The sequence below is a fragment of the Cetorhinus maximus genome, chromosome 12 (genome assembly GCF_964194155.1).
Source record: "Cetorhinus maximus chromosome 12, sCetMax3.hap1.1, whole genome shotgun sequence".
Taxonomy (NCBI): Eukaryota; Metazoa; Chordata; class Chondrichthyes; order Lamniformes; family Cetorhinidae; genus Cetorhinus; species Cetorhinus maximus.
Window position 1 is genome coordinate 23432354 of NC_135890.1, and position 17014 is coordinate 23449367.

At 45.8% G+C, this 17014-nt stretch overlaps 3 protein-coding genes across 4 annotated transcripts in view; all 3 read right to left on the bottom strand.

The window, feature by feature from the left end:
• Positions 1-7660: 7660 nt before the first annotated feature.
• On the bottom strand, positions 7661-9891 carry LOC144688037 (protein SPMIP1-like). Its single transcript, XM_078554691.1, has one exon. The coding sequence runs from the start codon at positions 8756-8758 to the stop codon at positions 8291-8293; it is 468 nt and encodes a 155-aa protein (XP_078410817.1). The 5' UTR covers positions 8759-9891; the 3' UTR covers positions 7661-8290.
• A 2831-nt stretch (positions 9892-12722) lies between these two features.
• atp6v1f (ATPase H+ transporting V1 subunit F) lies at positions 12723-15112 on the bottom strand. The gene is made up of 2 exons (XM_078553163.1): positions 14866-15112; positions 12723-13713 (listed from the first exon to the last, which is right to left on the bottom strand). The coding sequence occupies exons 1-2, from the start codon at positions 15021-15023 to the stop codon at positions 13512-13514; spliced, it is 360 nt and encodes a 119-aa protein (XP_078409289.1). The 5' UTR covers positions 15024-15112; the 3' UTR covers positions 12723-13511.
• A 721-nt stretch (positions 15113-15833) lies between these two features.
• Positions 15834-17014, bottom strand: part of flncb (filamin C, gamma b (actin binding protein 280)) — a 77154-nt gene continuing 75973 nt past the window's right edge. For both annotated transcript variants that reach the window (XM_078553162.1, XM_078553161.1), the window contains one exon: positions 15834-17012. In XM_078553162.1, coding sequence (XP_078409288.1) covers positions 16825-17012 — 188 coding nt within the window. In that variant the 3' untranslated portion in view covers positions 15834-16824. The remainder of the gene's footprint in view (positions 17013-17014) is intronic.

The window sequence follows — 17014 nt, forward strand, 5'->3', positions numbered from 1 at the left end:
ACAGCCCTGCCAATAGGAAAGTTAGGAGACTAAATAGGGATGATGCGATGGGAGAAGTTAAGGGACTAGAGGAATGTGCTTCGATGGGAGAGGTTGGAGACTGGAGGGATGGACTTCAATGGAAGAGGTAAGGGACTGGAGGGATGTGCATTGTAGGGAGAGTCAGTGGGTTAGAGGGATGGACTTCAATGGGAGAATTAGGGGACTAGAGCAATGGACTTTGATTGGAGAGTTAGGGAATAAGAAGGATGAGATCCTTTCACCATTCTTTTTGTCTAGTCATTTTACAGCATAGTCTGATGTTATCTGGACTGAACCATTAGCACTGTTGGACAAGGAGGAACTGTATAAAGAATGTGATTTTGAAAAATCCAGACACAGTGTAGAAACTAAGCTGGACCTTCAGCAATTGTAGCTTTATGGAGACCAACCATTCACAGTGCAGCAATCTGTCCTTCTCCATCCCTTGGCTGCTGACTGGTCTCCTCAGGGAAGGTCACCCATCAAGTCCCCTCACTCCCCGCCCTGGGGGTCTCCTCACCCCCCTCTAGAATCACCCAATGTTCCTCCAGTGGGAGTGTGCAGTGTGGGGATCCCCAGGGTAACTGCCCAGCGAGGCTGGAGTGCACAGGTTGTCTGAGTATCTCCATGTGTTCCCCACATTAGGAGTCTACTCACTGGAGGACCAGAGTGAAGGAAACATTGGAGCATCTTCGACAAGAGCGGACTTTAGCCCTGAGATCAAAAGGCAAGAGGTAAGAAACCCTCCAATCAGAGAAGGGGTGGAAGGGGGGTGGGGTGAGGTTGGTTTGAGGGGTTGGATGTTCGTGATGGTAAAGGTGGGCGGGTTGAGAAGTAGGTTGAGAAATAGGTTGAGGGTGGACATTAGGCTGGGGTGAGGAACGGGCATGTGAGTGTTTCTATGTGAAGCTGAGCCATGAGGAGGTAATGAGGGTGAAATCCGTTTCTGAGGTCAGTAACTCTTACCCCCCTGTCCTTCCCCACAGGAATACTGCCAGTTTCAAGGAGCTGGTCAACCCCACAGAGACCAAAGACCTAACTGATGAACAGAATCAGAGCAAATCTTGCAGAGACACAAAACCCCTGGAGATCGTTGCCATGGTAACACAATCCCCCTGACTCCCAACGCCTGTACTGAATGGTTTTTTCCAGGCTGGATTCAGCTTGGGTCAATGGCCAAATGTCAGGACTAACAAACCTGTGGCATCCAGACAATAGACAATCCCAAATCTGTGACTGCAGACATCCGAGAAGTACAGGCTGGGGTCAATCTCTGTACCCTAAACGTAAGATCATAGGAAATTAGTGTAGGCCATTCAGCCCTTTGAGCCTACTCCACCATTCAACAAGATCAAGGCTGATATTCTATCACAACTCCATTTTCCCATTTTATCACCATACCCCTCGATTCCTTTAGCCCAAAAACCTATCAATCTCCATCTTGAATATACTCAATGAGCATGCACAGCTCTCTGGGATAGAGAATTGCAAAAATTCACAACTTTGTGATTAAAGAAAGTTCTCCTCATCTCTGTCTTAAATAGTTGACCCCTTATCCTGAGACTATAACCTCTAGTTCTAGCCTCTCCAGCCATGAAAAACAGTCTATCAGCATCTACCCTTGTCAAGCCCATGAAAAATTTTATGCATTTCAATGAGGTCATATTTCATTCTGCTAAACTCCAGTAAATATAAACCCATTCTACTCAATCTCGCTTCATACAAATGCCCTCTTAGCCCAGGAATAGATCTAGTGAATCTTTGTTGCGTCCCTTCTCAGGCAACAGACTGATTCTGACAGCAGCCTCGTGCCACGCTGACCGCACCATTGCCCCCCACTGCACGACGCCCCCACCTCAATAATGAGCATGTGACTGAGCTCCTCGCCCTGTTGAGGGATGAGCCACAGTACGTTACAGTGAATATGTTGATAATACAGATCCTGGCATTTCTGATGCAATTATTACAAATACCTCTCCTGCTGAGACTACAGAAGTGGTTTTATTTTCTTCAATTACAGGTCACCGAGGTGGAGAATTCATTACAAGAGATCACCAGAGAGAGAGTTTCGCATGGCCAGGATACATCAGACTGACTCAACAGAATCCAGACAGTTCCAACTGAACCCACTCACGAGCTCCTGTCATCCCAGAAGGAAAAAAACAGTTCGGACCAGCACTCTTATTTCCCAGTTTTTACTGGTGTTCCATTTTAAGGTATACAAGACCGGTTCGGACCAGTCTTCTTATTTCCCAGTTTTGACTGTTTTTTCCTTCTGGGATGGAGGATGATAATTCCCATAAATCGCAGGAAATCACCCCACCCAGGAGTGTAATCAGCAAATGTGTCTTAAGCCCAATACCAAAAACTAACTCACCCAACATCCAATACAGTAGGGCATCAGGAAGGGGTAAAGGGTAGGAACAACCGCATGTACTGTGACTGAATGATGCTGATGCTGGAGTTGGGGGATCATAAGAGTTTGGGTAATGAATGTTGAAGTTTGATTGGATAAGCACCCTCACCCAGAGGCTACTGAGTGACAATGGATTAACATTAGCGGAGATAACAGTCAGTTAACACAGGGTGCAGGGCAAGGGTTTACTCAATGAGAGGGAGCTGACAGTTTGAGGGAGCTGGAATAAAATCAGTGAAGATTCTCTTGTTGGAGGAGTTGTGGCTGTTCCAATCCTCCCTGTACAGGCTGATGTTGAGTCTGAGCTACGAGCAATAGGATTGACCTTGTACTATCACTTGTGCTATCACATTCCCGTCTGAAATCATCTAACCCATGGGTATAATTCCACACTGGCATCCACTTCCCATCATTGCTGATTTCCTAGTTTCTTGATTCCCATTTTACTTGCTTATCATCTTGTTGAATGTGCACTGCATGTTTTTGAGTGTTTCTCATTCTGTGGATTATAGATCTCTGACTGAGGGATGGAAGGGTTTATGATGTCCAATATGCAGGTGTGTTTGAATCACCTTATTCCCCAAAGGCAACTTTGTTTGAAAGCAGGTCACATGATGATATACTAGCACCAATGTTTTGAGTTTTTCCAGTTGGGAGCATGCAGAATAAGTTCAATCATATAGTCAGCTGTGGTGGTCACACATTACCTTGCCCCTGACCTTTGTACGCTACAATAGTCCATTTCTCTTCCCGGAGTCTTAGACTCATCTTACAATTGGGTGATTCCTCATCAATTGTGAACTGCAGGTAAGAGGGTTATGTTGCCAACGCACCTACCCAGTATTCCATATCTAGTGCTATCTGAGTTTCACTGTGATTTATCAGATAATGTGGGTATTCTTTATATTGTTCGTGGATCTGGCCTAAGGCAGAGTCTTCACACTGATAAACCATACCAATTCACTTTCCAAGTTTGACTCCCATTCTTTGTAGACAAAGGGAGTGCTAATATCACTGGTATGATATCCTTGATCCCACCCCCTCCTCTAGAGGGGACAAAAATGCTGTTCCTGGCTGGCACATATTATCACAAGAGCAAAACACTGAGAATCAGAAATAAGAACAGAAAATGCTGGAAATATTTAGCAGGTCAGACAGCAAGTGTGAATAGAGAGAAATAGAGCTGAATTTCAGCTGGATTAACCCATAGAGATACAATAAGGAACATAGTGCTCTGGGAGAGATTGCAGTGACCATGTGAGGGAGCTTCAGGTGTATATTATAATCTATATCCAAGGTTCCCTCTAAGCTACACAGGTGCTTAGCAAGGCAGAAACTGGGAACGTGCCGCGCAGACAGCTGTGCACAAGCAATGTTCCTTTTAAGATATGTGTACGCGTGGCCTTGTGTCAATGTTAAAGGGACTGAACATCGTAACAAGTCAGCCATGCACAGTGAAGGAAACTTAGAGTCTGTATCCACCATTGTCTATATGCACAATTTCTTTGAACCATTTATTCAGTTGTTCTTCATGAATTAATGAAAGGATTCAATTACCCTCTGCCGTCCAATCCCTTCTGAACTACATTCATCACAATACTGCAAGTGGACTAAATTGTGGAGGTCTGGATTGTGGTCGGCCTCATTGTTGACCTATATCAGCTCGCTTATTTTACCCACAATCATCCCCAGCTCTCACATCAATTCTTCCATAGGCAATAATCTGATGCTCCCTCAGATTATCAGGCCCGTTCCTACTTGGTGTTTGCCAATAATCCTTTCCACTGTTTCTTCATTACCTCATTGTGATCCTTCATACTTCCTATATCTGTTCTGTTTACTCCTGCTAACCCTACCCTGTCTCCACCTTCCCTCGTTTTCTTCATAATCTAAAGTGATTCTCTTCATGTTCCTCATCTTTCTCAGCCAGTGATGAGAAATTTCCAACGTTTGTCGGAATTTTGGATAATATATTTTGTCCGACCTCCGCCTCCCCTCAGTCACTGCCTCCGATGCGGCCAAAGCCGGGAGAGGAGAGTGTCAGCCTGGAAAATCTCCACCAGTAACAAGGTAGGCAGCAGGACTTGGGGGAGCAGCCACTCAGATTCCCACCAGCCCAGACCCACCTGCCATCACTCATCCCACCAGAAGGGCAAACTCTGTCTATGACATCTTTTGGCAATCTCCACCTATCAGTGGCCCTCTATCCAGCTCTACCTGTTCCACCCCCACCGCCCTTAAACTAGCTTATATTTCACCTCTTTTCTATAAGAGTCATATGGACTCGAAACGTTAACTGTGTTCCTCTCCTCAGATGCTGTCAGACCTGCTGAGTTTTTCCAGGTATTTTTGTTTTTGTTTCGGATTTCCAGCGTCCGCAGTTTTTTGCTTTTAAATCTGTTTCCTGCTGCTTGGTGGAGTCACTGGGTTGGGCAGGCTCAGGGGCTGATGGGTGGGAGGAACAGTGGATCCTGAGTCTCCGCTGGGTTCAGCAGCCCGGGGGCCGTGGAGAGAGCGGCACAGCCCTGGAGGAACTTTACTGTCCAAAACAATATCACAATATTTTTAAAACATAGGTCAAATGTTAGTCCAATTTTAATTAAATTTGTTTGATCAAATTTTACTTAACCAAACCTCTTACTTCCCAAAATAACCTGCTATGTTTTGCATGAGTCCATTTTATTGTGTCAAAATGATCCTGAACCCAAAGAGCAGTATTGTTGGATTATCAGGTCTTGTCGATGATCAATTTTACTTCCCCGAAAAAATGTTCTTCCTTGAAATACAACAACCACTTAGGCTGCACTCCTCTTTCCTTTTAATGGCAATTCAATTATCCCCTTACATGTTTGGTAAAACTTCCCTTCTTGAGTTTGTGCAACAGCAACTCATATCACCTATTTTATCAATTCCGGTTTCAGAAACTTACAATGCTGAGGACTGTATGAATAGTACAGTGGTTTCACAGCCACTGTCACGTTAAAACACCATTCAACTTGGTATCTATTCTATTCTGTTAAACTGAATATCAGTGTTCTTTATCCTGTGCTTGCTATGTATTCATCGCCGTGAGTTGCTGACGGTGGAAGTAGTCTATTTCCTGTCCCGCAACTCATTTCCCTCGAGTTCTCGATGGTTGAGGCTTCGCTTCTGTCTCTTGCTGACCACCCCCAATTTTCAAAAAAGATCACAAATTCAGGCCAGGGCTGGCTCACCGAATGTTATTTTTAAAAAAACTCAGGTTGTTTGCTTGAGTAGTAATGAAGTCAGTTTGTGGTTCCCATTACATTCACTTTATTCTTTATTTCAGCATAGGAAGCAATTTCCAAACAGAGTATCATCAACAGTTTATAAAGCAATTCGGGTATCATCAGCTGTCAGAGCACAATTGAACATAGGCATGGGCGTTTTGCTCATTGTATTAATGAAAAGAAGAAAATGCTTCCCTTAGATAATATTTTACTTTAGTAAGCAGGAATTTTGTCCATTGGTTCTCTTAAGGCATATTGCCTTATATGATAATCTGTAGCCTAATTCTTAGTATATTTTCTATTCAGCAAGCACCAGCAACCTTCAACTATCATATAATCACAGCTGCAACTGCAGAGTCCCTACAACTTTCATTTATATAGTGCAATTAACAGTAAAACATCCCGAGGCGGTTAACAGGAGCGATATCAATAAGAACATCTGACATTTTTTTTACACTGATCCATAAAAAGTAGAAAAGATGAGCAAATCCTTGATCAAAGAGGTAAAGTTTTAGGAGCATTTTAAAAGAAGCAAGAAAGAAAAAGAGGTGGAGAGACCCCGGGAGGGAATTCCAGAGCTTAGGGCCAGGGCAATTGAAAGCACAGATTGGTGGAGCGATTAAAATCAGAGCTGTGCATGGGGCCAGAGGTGAGGACCGCAGAGATCTCAAAAGCTTGGAGGGCTGGAGGAGGTTAAACTGGCAGGACAGGATGAGGCCATGGATGGATTTGAAAACAATGAGGGTTTTAAAAATGTAGGTGTTGTGGGACATGGGGCAGGTGAGGGTCAGCAAGCACAGGGTGATGGGTGAATGAGATTTGGAGTTACCATATGGGTAACAGTTTCGAGTGAACAGAAGTTTATAACAGAAGGTGAAAGATGGAAGCCCAGCCAGGTGAACATTGGAACAATCATATTCTGAAACATGTCTCAGCTCCAAGGCCTTGCTTTGTAAACTGGTCATTCATAAACACACTAATTATTGCTAGGCTAATCGTCAACTTTCCCTTTCTGTCTCTCCCAGACGTGTATCAACACACAGAAATGGAACTCTCCATATGGCCCCTCAGAGAATGTGCTGTCTCTGTATAGCCCCTCAGAAACTGTGACACATCCTCATTACAGTCCTCAGAGAATGTAATGCTCCCTTCTGTACCCGAAGGAGAAACCAGACCTGTACGCATTTCTCTCAAAGTTTTATTAGAATGACTCTGTTTAACTCAGAATCTATTAAAGATAGGGTGGTGGTCTGAGTTACTGAGTGAGTCCTACCATCTCTTGGAGCAGCAACAATGCAGCCTGAGGGTCCTGGCCTGAGCTACGATCAGAAACCAGAAAGTTCAGTCTTCAAAACTGCACTGTGAGACGTCCTGATTCCTTGGCCAGCTCCCAACTAATCCAAGATATCATTTGGTGCTTGTCTGCCGAAGATACCATTTCTTCGGTAGAAAGCAGTTTCCACCATTGCCGATCGCCCAAAAGGAGGCTTCTTGCACTCAGCAACATCCTCTGTCAGGAGAGAAGCACAACAATTGGTTGAACTACTCTTGATGTTCCCACCAGATGGTCACTCCTTCCTGACGTGGCTCATTGTACACTTGGGTTAAGGTGGATGAGCACTCATCTGAGGACAGTGACCCAGAGCACACACAAGGCAAAACTCTGCTCACTCTGCATTTTCCAAGCCTAGAATATAAAATATGTTTGGAAAAATATTGCAAAGCTTCTCAATGGAACACCAATTTGAAGGGAATTGTGAGTGTCACAGTAACACTGAAACTCTGAGATTGGGTCATGTCAGTGAGGTTAAAAATGAGAGGCAACTTACTCTGCATCTAACCCTGTGCTGTACTTGTTCTGGGAGTGTTTGACTGAACAATGTAGAGGGAGTTTTACTCTGTATCTAACCTGTGTTGTACCTGTCCTCGGAATGTTTGATGGGACAGTGGAGAAGGAGTTTTACTCTGAACCTAACATGTACTGTACTTGTTCTGGGAGTGCTTGAAGGGACAATGTAGAGAGAGATTTACTCTATATACTATTCAGTCCCAATATATGAGATTAGATTGAGCTAAACCTATTATTAACTGAAATTTTATAAATATATATTGAACTGAAGAACTTTGAAAGTAGTCTGATCGTATTGAACCCAAATGCAAAATAATCCTTGAACTCGGCCTGATTGTAAAGAATCACAGTTGAGCAAGCATTTCTACTGAAGGTCTGCTTCGCCATCCAGAGAAAGAGAGCATCAGTGTCCAGAATGGATTTGAGCCCAGATGTGAACCTGGTCTGCTGGACAGTGTTTGACACAAGGTCCAACAAGAAAGTGAAAGGTCAACCTCTAACCATGTACTAATCCAGTTCCTTAAGTCAATGAGCTCAGTGGCCCCTCCTAATGTTACTGACCCCTGCCCAGTAACATTGGCCCCAACTCCCTGCCCAGTAAGCCTGACTGCTCCCACTCCACACCCACCAACACTGACCCATGCCCTGAGCAGCAACACTGGCTCTTGCCCAACACAGACCTCACCCCACTCCCAGTAACACTGACCCGAAAACCCTGCGCAGCAACACCGCCCCCTACCCTGCCCATCAGCCCTAACCTTGCTTGGGTAACAGTCTCTCACCTAATTTCCAGCCATAATCCCAGGAAGTGGTGAGGGCATACTCATATTTCTCACTGGGGCTTTTTTTTGTCCGGGCCTTTAGGTATTGGTATCTGCCTTTCTCCTCTTTAGAGAATCCATCGTACAGCAGGGCGTGCACCTCAGGGGTGACTGGCCTCATGTCACGCAGAGAAGCTGTCGCAACTTTCTTTCCAGCTTTTGGATTTTCTGCTGCTCCTTCCTCCACTGAGGTCTCCTTTTCCTGCTCTGTTGGTGCCTTTTTCTGGAGATCTACGTGTGGTCGTGTGAGTCCCCTCTTGCGCTCTGTCCCTCTTGCTGAGGGCTTATGGAGGTTATCTCGGAGACGCTTCAGCCAACACAGCCTCAGCAGATCCTCTTTGGTGATGTTTTCTTTCGAGAAGTCTTGCTTCTCAGTGTCCATGTTGAGTTTTTGCTCCATGGTCGTGTGTCTTCAGTTGTCCTTGTCCATGAGTTTTTGAAATGGGGACACATACAGGGTGAACACAGCAGACAGGGCTCTCTCCACATACTGACTGGGTGTCCATCTGGTATCTAAGCAATCAGTGTTACATTTACAAATGTAATGAGAGACAGGAAGTGACATGGATAATGAGACTGACATGGGGCGACAGGAGAGACTGGGCTGAGCCTCTTTCCTGTAGAAAAGAGATGATCGAGGGGGTGACCCCATTGAGGTCTTTAAAGTTATGAAGACCTTTGATAGGCTAGATGTTGAAAAGATGTTTCCACTTGAACTGGAGTCCAAAATTAGGGGCCTTAATTAGACGATAACTACTAATAAATCTAAGAGAATTCAGGAGAAACTTTATGGAGAGTGGAGATCGCTACCACAAGGAGTAATTGAGGCAAGTAGCTATTAAGGGGAAGCTAGATAAAAACATGAGGGAGAAAGGAAAAGAAGGATCTGTTGGTAGGGTTAAATGAAGAAGGGTGGGAGGAGGCTTGTGTGGAGCCAGTATGGACCTGTTAGGCCAAATGGCCTATTTCTTTGCAGTAGACTTGATGTAACTTGATATAAGTGATGTGATAAATGGTTACTAAGTGCCAGCAACACTCACACCCTGAAAATTAATACATGATAAAGGAAAATTCTCCCCCTTGATTATTATTAGAACAAATAACTGCTTGGAATGGCCTGTACTGGGAGTGTGGAGAGATCTTCCACAAAGAGGCCTTAGGAATGAGATGAGGCCTATTCTGCTCTGCCATGTATGGAAGGATAAGGATATGTTTGACATTCCCACTTTTGTTCCTGAGTGAAAGTAACCAGTACATTGTAATGTTCTGCTGCTTTCCTTCGAAAAAGAACATTAGTGAACCAGTTGGGTTTTTTTGGCACTCAAGTTTTATTGTAACTTTGAGGTTAATTAACTGAATAAATTTCTAACATCCCTGAGAATGCGTCCCGTTCTTTGTCATTGTCCTTTTGTTCAGTTTTTGGTTGAGTAATATACGGAGACATCTTACCTTTAAACATGTAGAAATCAGAAGAATCACAGAATTTCTCATCTCAGTAAAAATTCACCAGGATTATTAATCAAAATCAGCTTCTAATTTCATTTAATGAGAGCCGCACTGATTTTCTCAACACTACAGTGAAATCGGGATGAGCAAACTCAGATGACATGAAATTCTGATTATGTCAAAGTCATTAACAATTCCTGCTGTCAGAATAGCAAATTGCAAGGATCAGTGCTTGGGCCCCAGCTATTCACAATATATATTAATGATTTGGATGAGGGAACCAAATGTAATATTTCCAAGTTTTCTGACGACACAAAACTTGGTAGGAATGTGAGTGGTGAGGAGGATGTTAAGAGGCTTCAAGGCGATTTACCTAAGTTGTGAGTGGGCAAATAGATAGCAGATGCAGTATAATGTGGATAAGTGTGGTTATCTACTTTGGTAGGAAAAACAGAATGGCAGAGTATTATTTAAATAGTGATAAATTGGGAAATGTTGATGTACAAAGGGACCTGGGTGTCCTTGTACACCAATCACTGAAAGCAAGCTTTAAGGTGCAGCAAGCAGTTAAGAAGGCAAATGGTGTGTTGGCCTTCGTTGCGAGAGGACTTGAGTACAGGAGCAAGGCTGTCTTTCTGCAGCTGTACAGGGCTTTGGTGAGGCCACACCTGGAGTATTGTGTGCAGCTTTGGTCTCCTCACCTAAGGAAGGATATACCTGCCATAGAGGGAGTGCAGCGAAGGTACACCAGACTGATTCCTGGGATGGCAGGATTGTCGTATGAGATTGTGCCAACTAGGCCTGTATTCACTGGAGGTTAGAAGAATGAGAGGGGATCTCATTGAAATGTGTAAAATTCTGACAGGGCTGGACAGACTGGATGCAGGGATGATGTCTAGAACAAGGGGTCACAGTCTCAGGATATGGGGTAGGCCATTTAGGACTGAGATGAGAGACTTCTTCACTCAGAGGATGGTGAACCTATGGAATTCTCTACCACAGAGGGCTGTGGAGGTCAAGTCACTGAATATATTTAAGAAGGAAATAGATACATTTCTGGACTCTAAAGGCGTCAAGGGGTATGAGGAAAGCGCGGGAGTATGGTGTTGAGATAGAGGATCAGCCATGATCATATTGAATGGCGGAACAGGCTCGAAGGGCTGAAAAACCTACTCAAGGGCAATTAGAGATGGGCAATAAATGCTGGCCTGACCAGCGACACCCACATCCCATGAACAAATTTTTTTTTAAATCCTCAGCATTAAAGGATTGAGTTCCCAAACTCAGGTTTACAATGGCCCTTAGCTAACTGATCTTAGGATAAGGTGATGCCCAGTGATTGGATGTCTAATTAGTTACAAAAGTTCTATAGGTGAGATGTACATAGCATACAGCTTCAGCCCCATTTCCTCACTCAGTTACAGTTCCTGGAATAACAGTTTAAGCATGAGCAACAGCCCCTCTTCTTTCCCATGCTGGGACTTGGAATTTAGGAAAAGGTTATTCTTCCTGATTGCGAAGCAAACATTTAGGAAAATGACTGACACAATAAGGAATTTGGAGCATCCTCAAACTAACATTCAAACCAGATGTGTGGTAAGTGGGATGTCTTGTGGTGCAGTGGGCAGCATCACTGACTGAGCCAGAAGCTACAAACTTAAGTCCCACTTGAGGACTTGATGGCCAAGGAAGCTGTGTTCGTAACATGGCCAAACAGGTTGAGTATCAGATTGTAAATCCTGTCAGCATACACCAGCGGCAATTGGTAAGAGCACAAGAGATTCCTGGTCAGCTATGCGATGGAAAGAAAATTGGAGCCACTACTCTCCACAGCTCCAGGCTACAACATACATGTAGCCATAGCAACTTGGGACTCCTTGGGACCAGTTGGTTGGATAGCTGGTGTTGATTAGTTTGGTGCCAGCAGCACAGGGTTGATCCCTCTTCCAGCTGAGGTGGATTCAGGACCTGCCTCCTTGTCCCATGTGTGGTGAAGGTCGTGGCATTGTTGGTCAGACCTGCCTTCAGGCAGAGAACTGACGTGCAGTGTGTGTGGCGCACAGAAAGAGCCCACGTGTAGGCATAGGCCCCTTCACACAGGTACACCTGAATTTGAAACCCGAGCTACTCCCAAGTTCCCACCAACCTGTGTCAATATAGCCTCTATCCTGGATTCCCTATTTGATAAGGACAAGGTTAAGCAGCCCAGCCCCTGAGTCTCATTGCAGCATTGCTCACTCACTAGATTAGTACACCAAGGGAAAAGGTAGACTGAACCAGGGCAGAGTGTACGAAACAACAATCTGCATTTATATAGCACCTTTATTGTCCCAAGGCAGTTCACAGGAGTTTTAGAAACTTGACACTGAGCCACATTGAGATGTTAGGAGGTAACCAAAAGTTTAATCACAGGTTTAAAGTAATATTTTAAAAGGAGAGACATGGTGAGGGTTAGGGAGAGAATTCCAGAGCTTATGGCCTAGCAGCTGAAGGCATTCCCAATATAGAGCACTGAAAATCAAGGATGCACAAGAGAGTCAAGTTGGAGGAGTGCAGAGATATCAGGCTGCAGTAGGTTAGAGATAGGGGAGGAACAAGGTCACAGAGGGATTTGAACACAAGGACAAGAATTTAAAAGAAAATGTGTTGCCAGACCAGGGGACAACGTAGGTCAGCAGCAAGAGGGATGATGGATGAATGGGATCTAGTGCAAATTAGGATATGGAGAGCAGTGTTTCAGATGAACTGAAGTTTACAGAGGGTGGGAGATGGAAGGCCACCTTGGAGAGTACTAGAGTATTCAACTAAAAAGCCCCATTTTTGAGGGGGTGGGGGAAGAGGGAGACAGACACGACAGAAAAACGACTTAATGGCTCAAGTGGAGAAGGATTCAGTGCAAAAATCAAAACCCGGCAGCATGAGAGAACCTAGTGTTTATTTATTGATGTACAGATTAAGGACAAGCAACATCATAAATACACATTCTTCAAAGAGCACAACTTGATAGGACCAGATAAGAACTGCATTCAGCATCTGTTAACCAGCACAAACCAGGAGCTTCCTGAGCACACGGTGAAAGTTCAGTAATCAACCATTCTGTTTTTAGTGGTATGCCCATTAAATAGGTAACATAATCAACAGCACTCACTTCTTGATCACCCTCGCAGTCCAGATATCAGTGCTTCCTGCGTGAACAGTTCCAATTACTTGCCACTTTAATGTGAATATTTGAAACAGCTCCCCAACCCCTCACTCCGATAGCTTGGGCAGAAAGCAACCCCAAACATCAATAATCTAACAGGAATAAATCAAAGATCAGCACAGGATAGATCTGCACCAAGGCAGGTATAGCAGAGTTAGATACAGAGCAAAGCTCCCTCTATACTGTCCCATCAAACACTCCCAGGACAGGTACAGCACATTAGATACAGAGTAAGTTTACATTACTGAAGTTCAGATCCTACGATGGGTGGTGTTTCCATTCTCCTGGATAAGTTTCAAGGGAAAACACATCAAGCACTGGGCTGGGACAGTCCATCGCCAGTAGGTGTGGAGAAGATATTCTGTGGAGTGTGGTGGATTAGATAGCAGCCCCCAGAGGAATCAGCACTCTGCACAACATGCAACAAGACAACACAAAGGGATGGTCCGGATGATGGCAGGAGCAGGTAGCTCTGTGCCACAGAGCCAGCACCGGGCAAGTCCAACTATCGGAAGTCATCAGTGCTAAACATTCCTTTGGCACGGCGCAGGATGGAGTCCTTGGATGCATCGTATGGGTGTTCTTTGGATGGGATTTCCAGCACAGCAGGAATGGAGAGAGTATGGGCATCAATGACATGACGGATCATTTCTGCAATGTACTGATTGATCAGGATGATCCCAATGTCATCACGGCTCAAGAAACTCCTGTAGGGAAAAGAAAACAGGAAAGTTTACTCCGACAATTCATACACAACCTGGCAGAAACAGGCGACGAAGGTTGTCCACTCACCCTCCCATCACCAGAGGGAGGGCATCACAGAGAGAATCAGACACTCAGCACATTTTGCTGAACCCACTGGCTCACAGTGCCGATGTTGAATCCTCCACCAACCCCACCCCATTCTGCATGCTGGGCAGCCTGAGCACAGCACCTTCTGGTACTGAGGGACTCCCACGCTAAGCAGGCACAGGCAAGAGGACAACTACAGAAATCAGCAAAACCCACAGCTACTAAACATGGGATTATTGCTGATCACTGCTGGAAACAGGACAAGAACATTTGGAGGGAGGGGTGGGGTGCTTGGAGGTCAGTGAAATGGGACCAGGCTATCCTTTTTGGGGAAGAGAGAGAGCCAGGACACCCAGAAAGGGAAAGAGGATCCAAATCAAATGAGGGCTGGGCCAACCTAGTCTCAGGAGCAGCTGACCCCGCATCAAATACTAGTACGGACAGTCCTAAGTCACAGTTCCTTCAGTCACAGGGGGAATTCACTTCCTCAAAGGGTGACTGAACCCTGACCTACCCTTGCGATCTATCAGCTCCTGCAGACTGACAGGTTTCCTAATGGTATCTGCAGCCTGCACGGTTCACAAGCCAGGAGTGCTGCACACAGGCCCAGTCTGGGTCCCTTGTTACATTCACAGGCCCAGGGTTGGTGGGGAGATGAGGAAGTAGCAAGGACACAGCCCAGTGCAGTAACCAGCTCAAACCTGCAGCTCCCAGTGCCACACCATCTGGTTCAGACTGAATCTTCCAGCGCCAAACCACAGCTAAATCTCCAGATTCGGGGCATCCCAAACTGCTGCTTAGACAATGCCAAGGGACGGTGCAGCTAACCTGTGCACAGCAAGCTCCCACAAACAAACAGCAATGTGCTGATGACAAGATAATCCGTTTTGGTGATGTTGATAAAGGGATAAATATTGACCAGGACACCGGGGATAACTCCCCTGCCCTGAACTCGCAGGTCCACCTGAGGGCTGACGGGCCTCGGTTTAACGCCTCCCTCCCCTCCTAGGCCTGACGCTGATCCCCGGCCTCGAGTTCCGCTCTCCCTCCCGCGCGGCCGCTCTCACTTGAAAGTCTCCTCGATCTCGGTCACGCTCGTCTCCTTCTCCACCACCAGGAAGTTGGGCCGTCGGTTCTTGTTCAGCTCGCCAATGCCACCGAGCAGGAAGCCGGTGCAGGTGTCCTCATCGCCGAGCACAGCGATCAGCTTCCCACGCATCGCCATCCTGGTGTCTGAATCCCCGTTTCCTCTGACCCCGGCCTTATATACCCCAACCGGCAGAGCCGTGCGCCTGCGCACTGCTGCTCCTCCCGCCAATGCCCCGCAGTGACGCCACACATTCGGGCAAGGACTAGGCATGCGCACCCGGGCATTGCGCAAGAGCTGGGTATGCGTTAAATGGAATGCCAATGGGCATGCGCTCTCATGGCCCGACGCACCTGCCAGCCAAGGTGTGAAGTACAGCCCACCTGACATGTGGGGAAGGCGGGATGAAGTAGTCCCTCTCCCACCGTGGCGCCTGATCGCTAATTGCTAGGGCCAGAGCTGACATGTACAGGCGTCCAGGCCTACATTAAAGGTGAGCAAACCCGTGAAAGAAATTAGCAGTCATTGGTGACAATAGAGTTCTTTTCATTTCCTTTTAAGTTTATTAAATATATTGGAGATGAGGAAATGATAGTTTGTCAGCATAGAAGACTGCCTATAGTTCCTCATGGAAGACTGAAGATCTTTAAGGGGGTTGGGCCCAGAGGATAACATTGAAAGATTGTGGGTTAGAGTTAAAAATGACTGGAATGGACTGCTGATACTCAGTAACCTCAGGACCGAGTTGGTGAGAATTGAGTGATGCAAGTGCCGAAGGCTGTTTTCATCCCCAACCCTGAAACTGTCAATGAGATATTTCTCAATCCTAAAGCTTTCTGGATTCCTAACCTGTTCCAGTTTACTGTCAATACAAAGATGGAGCCTCCTAGTGTCACAGTTACCTCAATGTGAAGAAATACACAATAAGAAGGAGGCAAAGAATTGACAGCGAGTTAGCAGGTATATTTTATTGTTCTGCAGTTTCTTACCAGACATAGGTTAAATGTACCAAACACATAGGCATAACACTTTCATACAGTTCTCTAGAAATGGACAGCATAACAACTTCAAACACTGCCACCCACATCCAAGGGCACACCCACAGGTCACCATCACATGGTCTAGCTTGTTTCCATGAGCACCACAGTCCAACAACCAATCATCTTTCTCTGAACTGTGTCAGTGCAGGTCAAGAGATCAGTATCAGGTCAGAGTCATGCTGAAGAGTGAGGGAACCATCGAGTGACCATCAAGTGAAGAGGGACAGAGGAAGGAGAGGACCGAGTGTTGATTAAAATAACCTGTGTTGATGGATTCTTTAGGGGGAACCCCCTTACGAACACCCAGGTCCTGAGGCAAATCCCATAGCTCCATGCAGTGCTACATGACTGGCCCAGGGTGGTGACACCACCTGATAGCTCACCCCACCCCAGCATCACCACAATGGCCCATTGGACTGGGGAGCAGACAATGACCTTTGAAACAAAATCCTGAACAGGTTCTGACAGCTGAGTCTCCTGTCACAGGAGCTGAAAGTTAACGTACAGGTGAAGTGCTCATACTCTGCCCACGAGGAGTTACAGTAGGTCAGCCTATGGCTGGAGCACCACGGGAGGGGGTGCAGAGACAGACACTATGCCCAAAACTGACTCCTTCAACACCCTCCAAAAAAAAACATACAAAAATATTTCAACAGCTTTGAGTTACTAGGGAAACTCTTACAAAAGAGAGAGAAGGAATTGCTAATCGTTACAGCAAATTCAGGCAGTTTTCAAATCTGTTTGGTGTGCAGCTTCCCCCCTCCCCCCCCCACCCCCACAGAGATACCCAACACCCACCCCCATCAGCAGGCTGTACTTTGGTTTTTAAGTTAAATTGTGAATTTGACAATTTGGATCCTTCGAGATGTGCGCGAAGACTCCGTCGGTTGATCAGCCGCTCAGGGGACAGTGGCATGGAAAGGGCTGCCAGGCACACTCTCATCTCCCCACTTCACGATCAGTATGTAGTCGCCCTTCTCCTTCACTGTGTATGTGACATTATAAACCCTGTTCCCCTCGTGTTTCACGTACACCTCCTCACAGGGAGTCTTCGGACCATGAACTCCCACCATCAACATGTTGGTTCCT

Coding starts and splice junctions, on each gene's coding strand:
- atp6v1f (XM_078553163.1), bottom strand. CDS start 15,023: ATGGCGATGCGTGGGAAGCTGATCGCTGTGCTCGGCGATGAGGACACC. Junction 13,714..14,865: donor GAGATCGAGGAGACTTTCAA/GTGAGAGCGGCC, acceptor TTTTCCCTACAG/GAGTTTCTTGAGCCGTGATG.
- LOC144688037 (XM_078554691.1), bottom strand. CDS start 8,758: ATGGAGCAAAAACTCAACATGGACACTGAGAAGCAAGACTTCTCGAAA.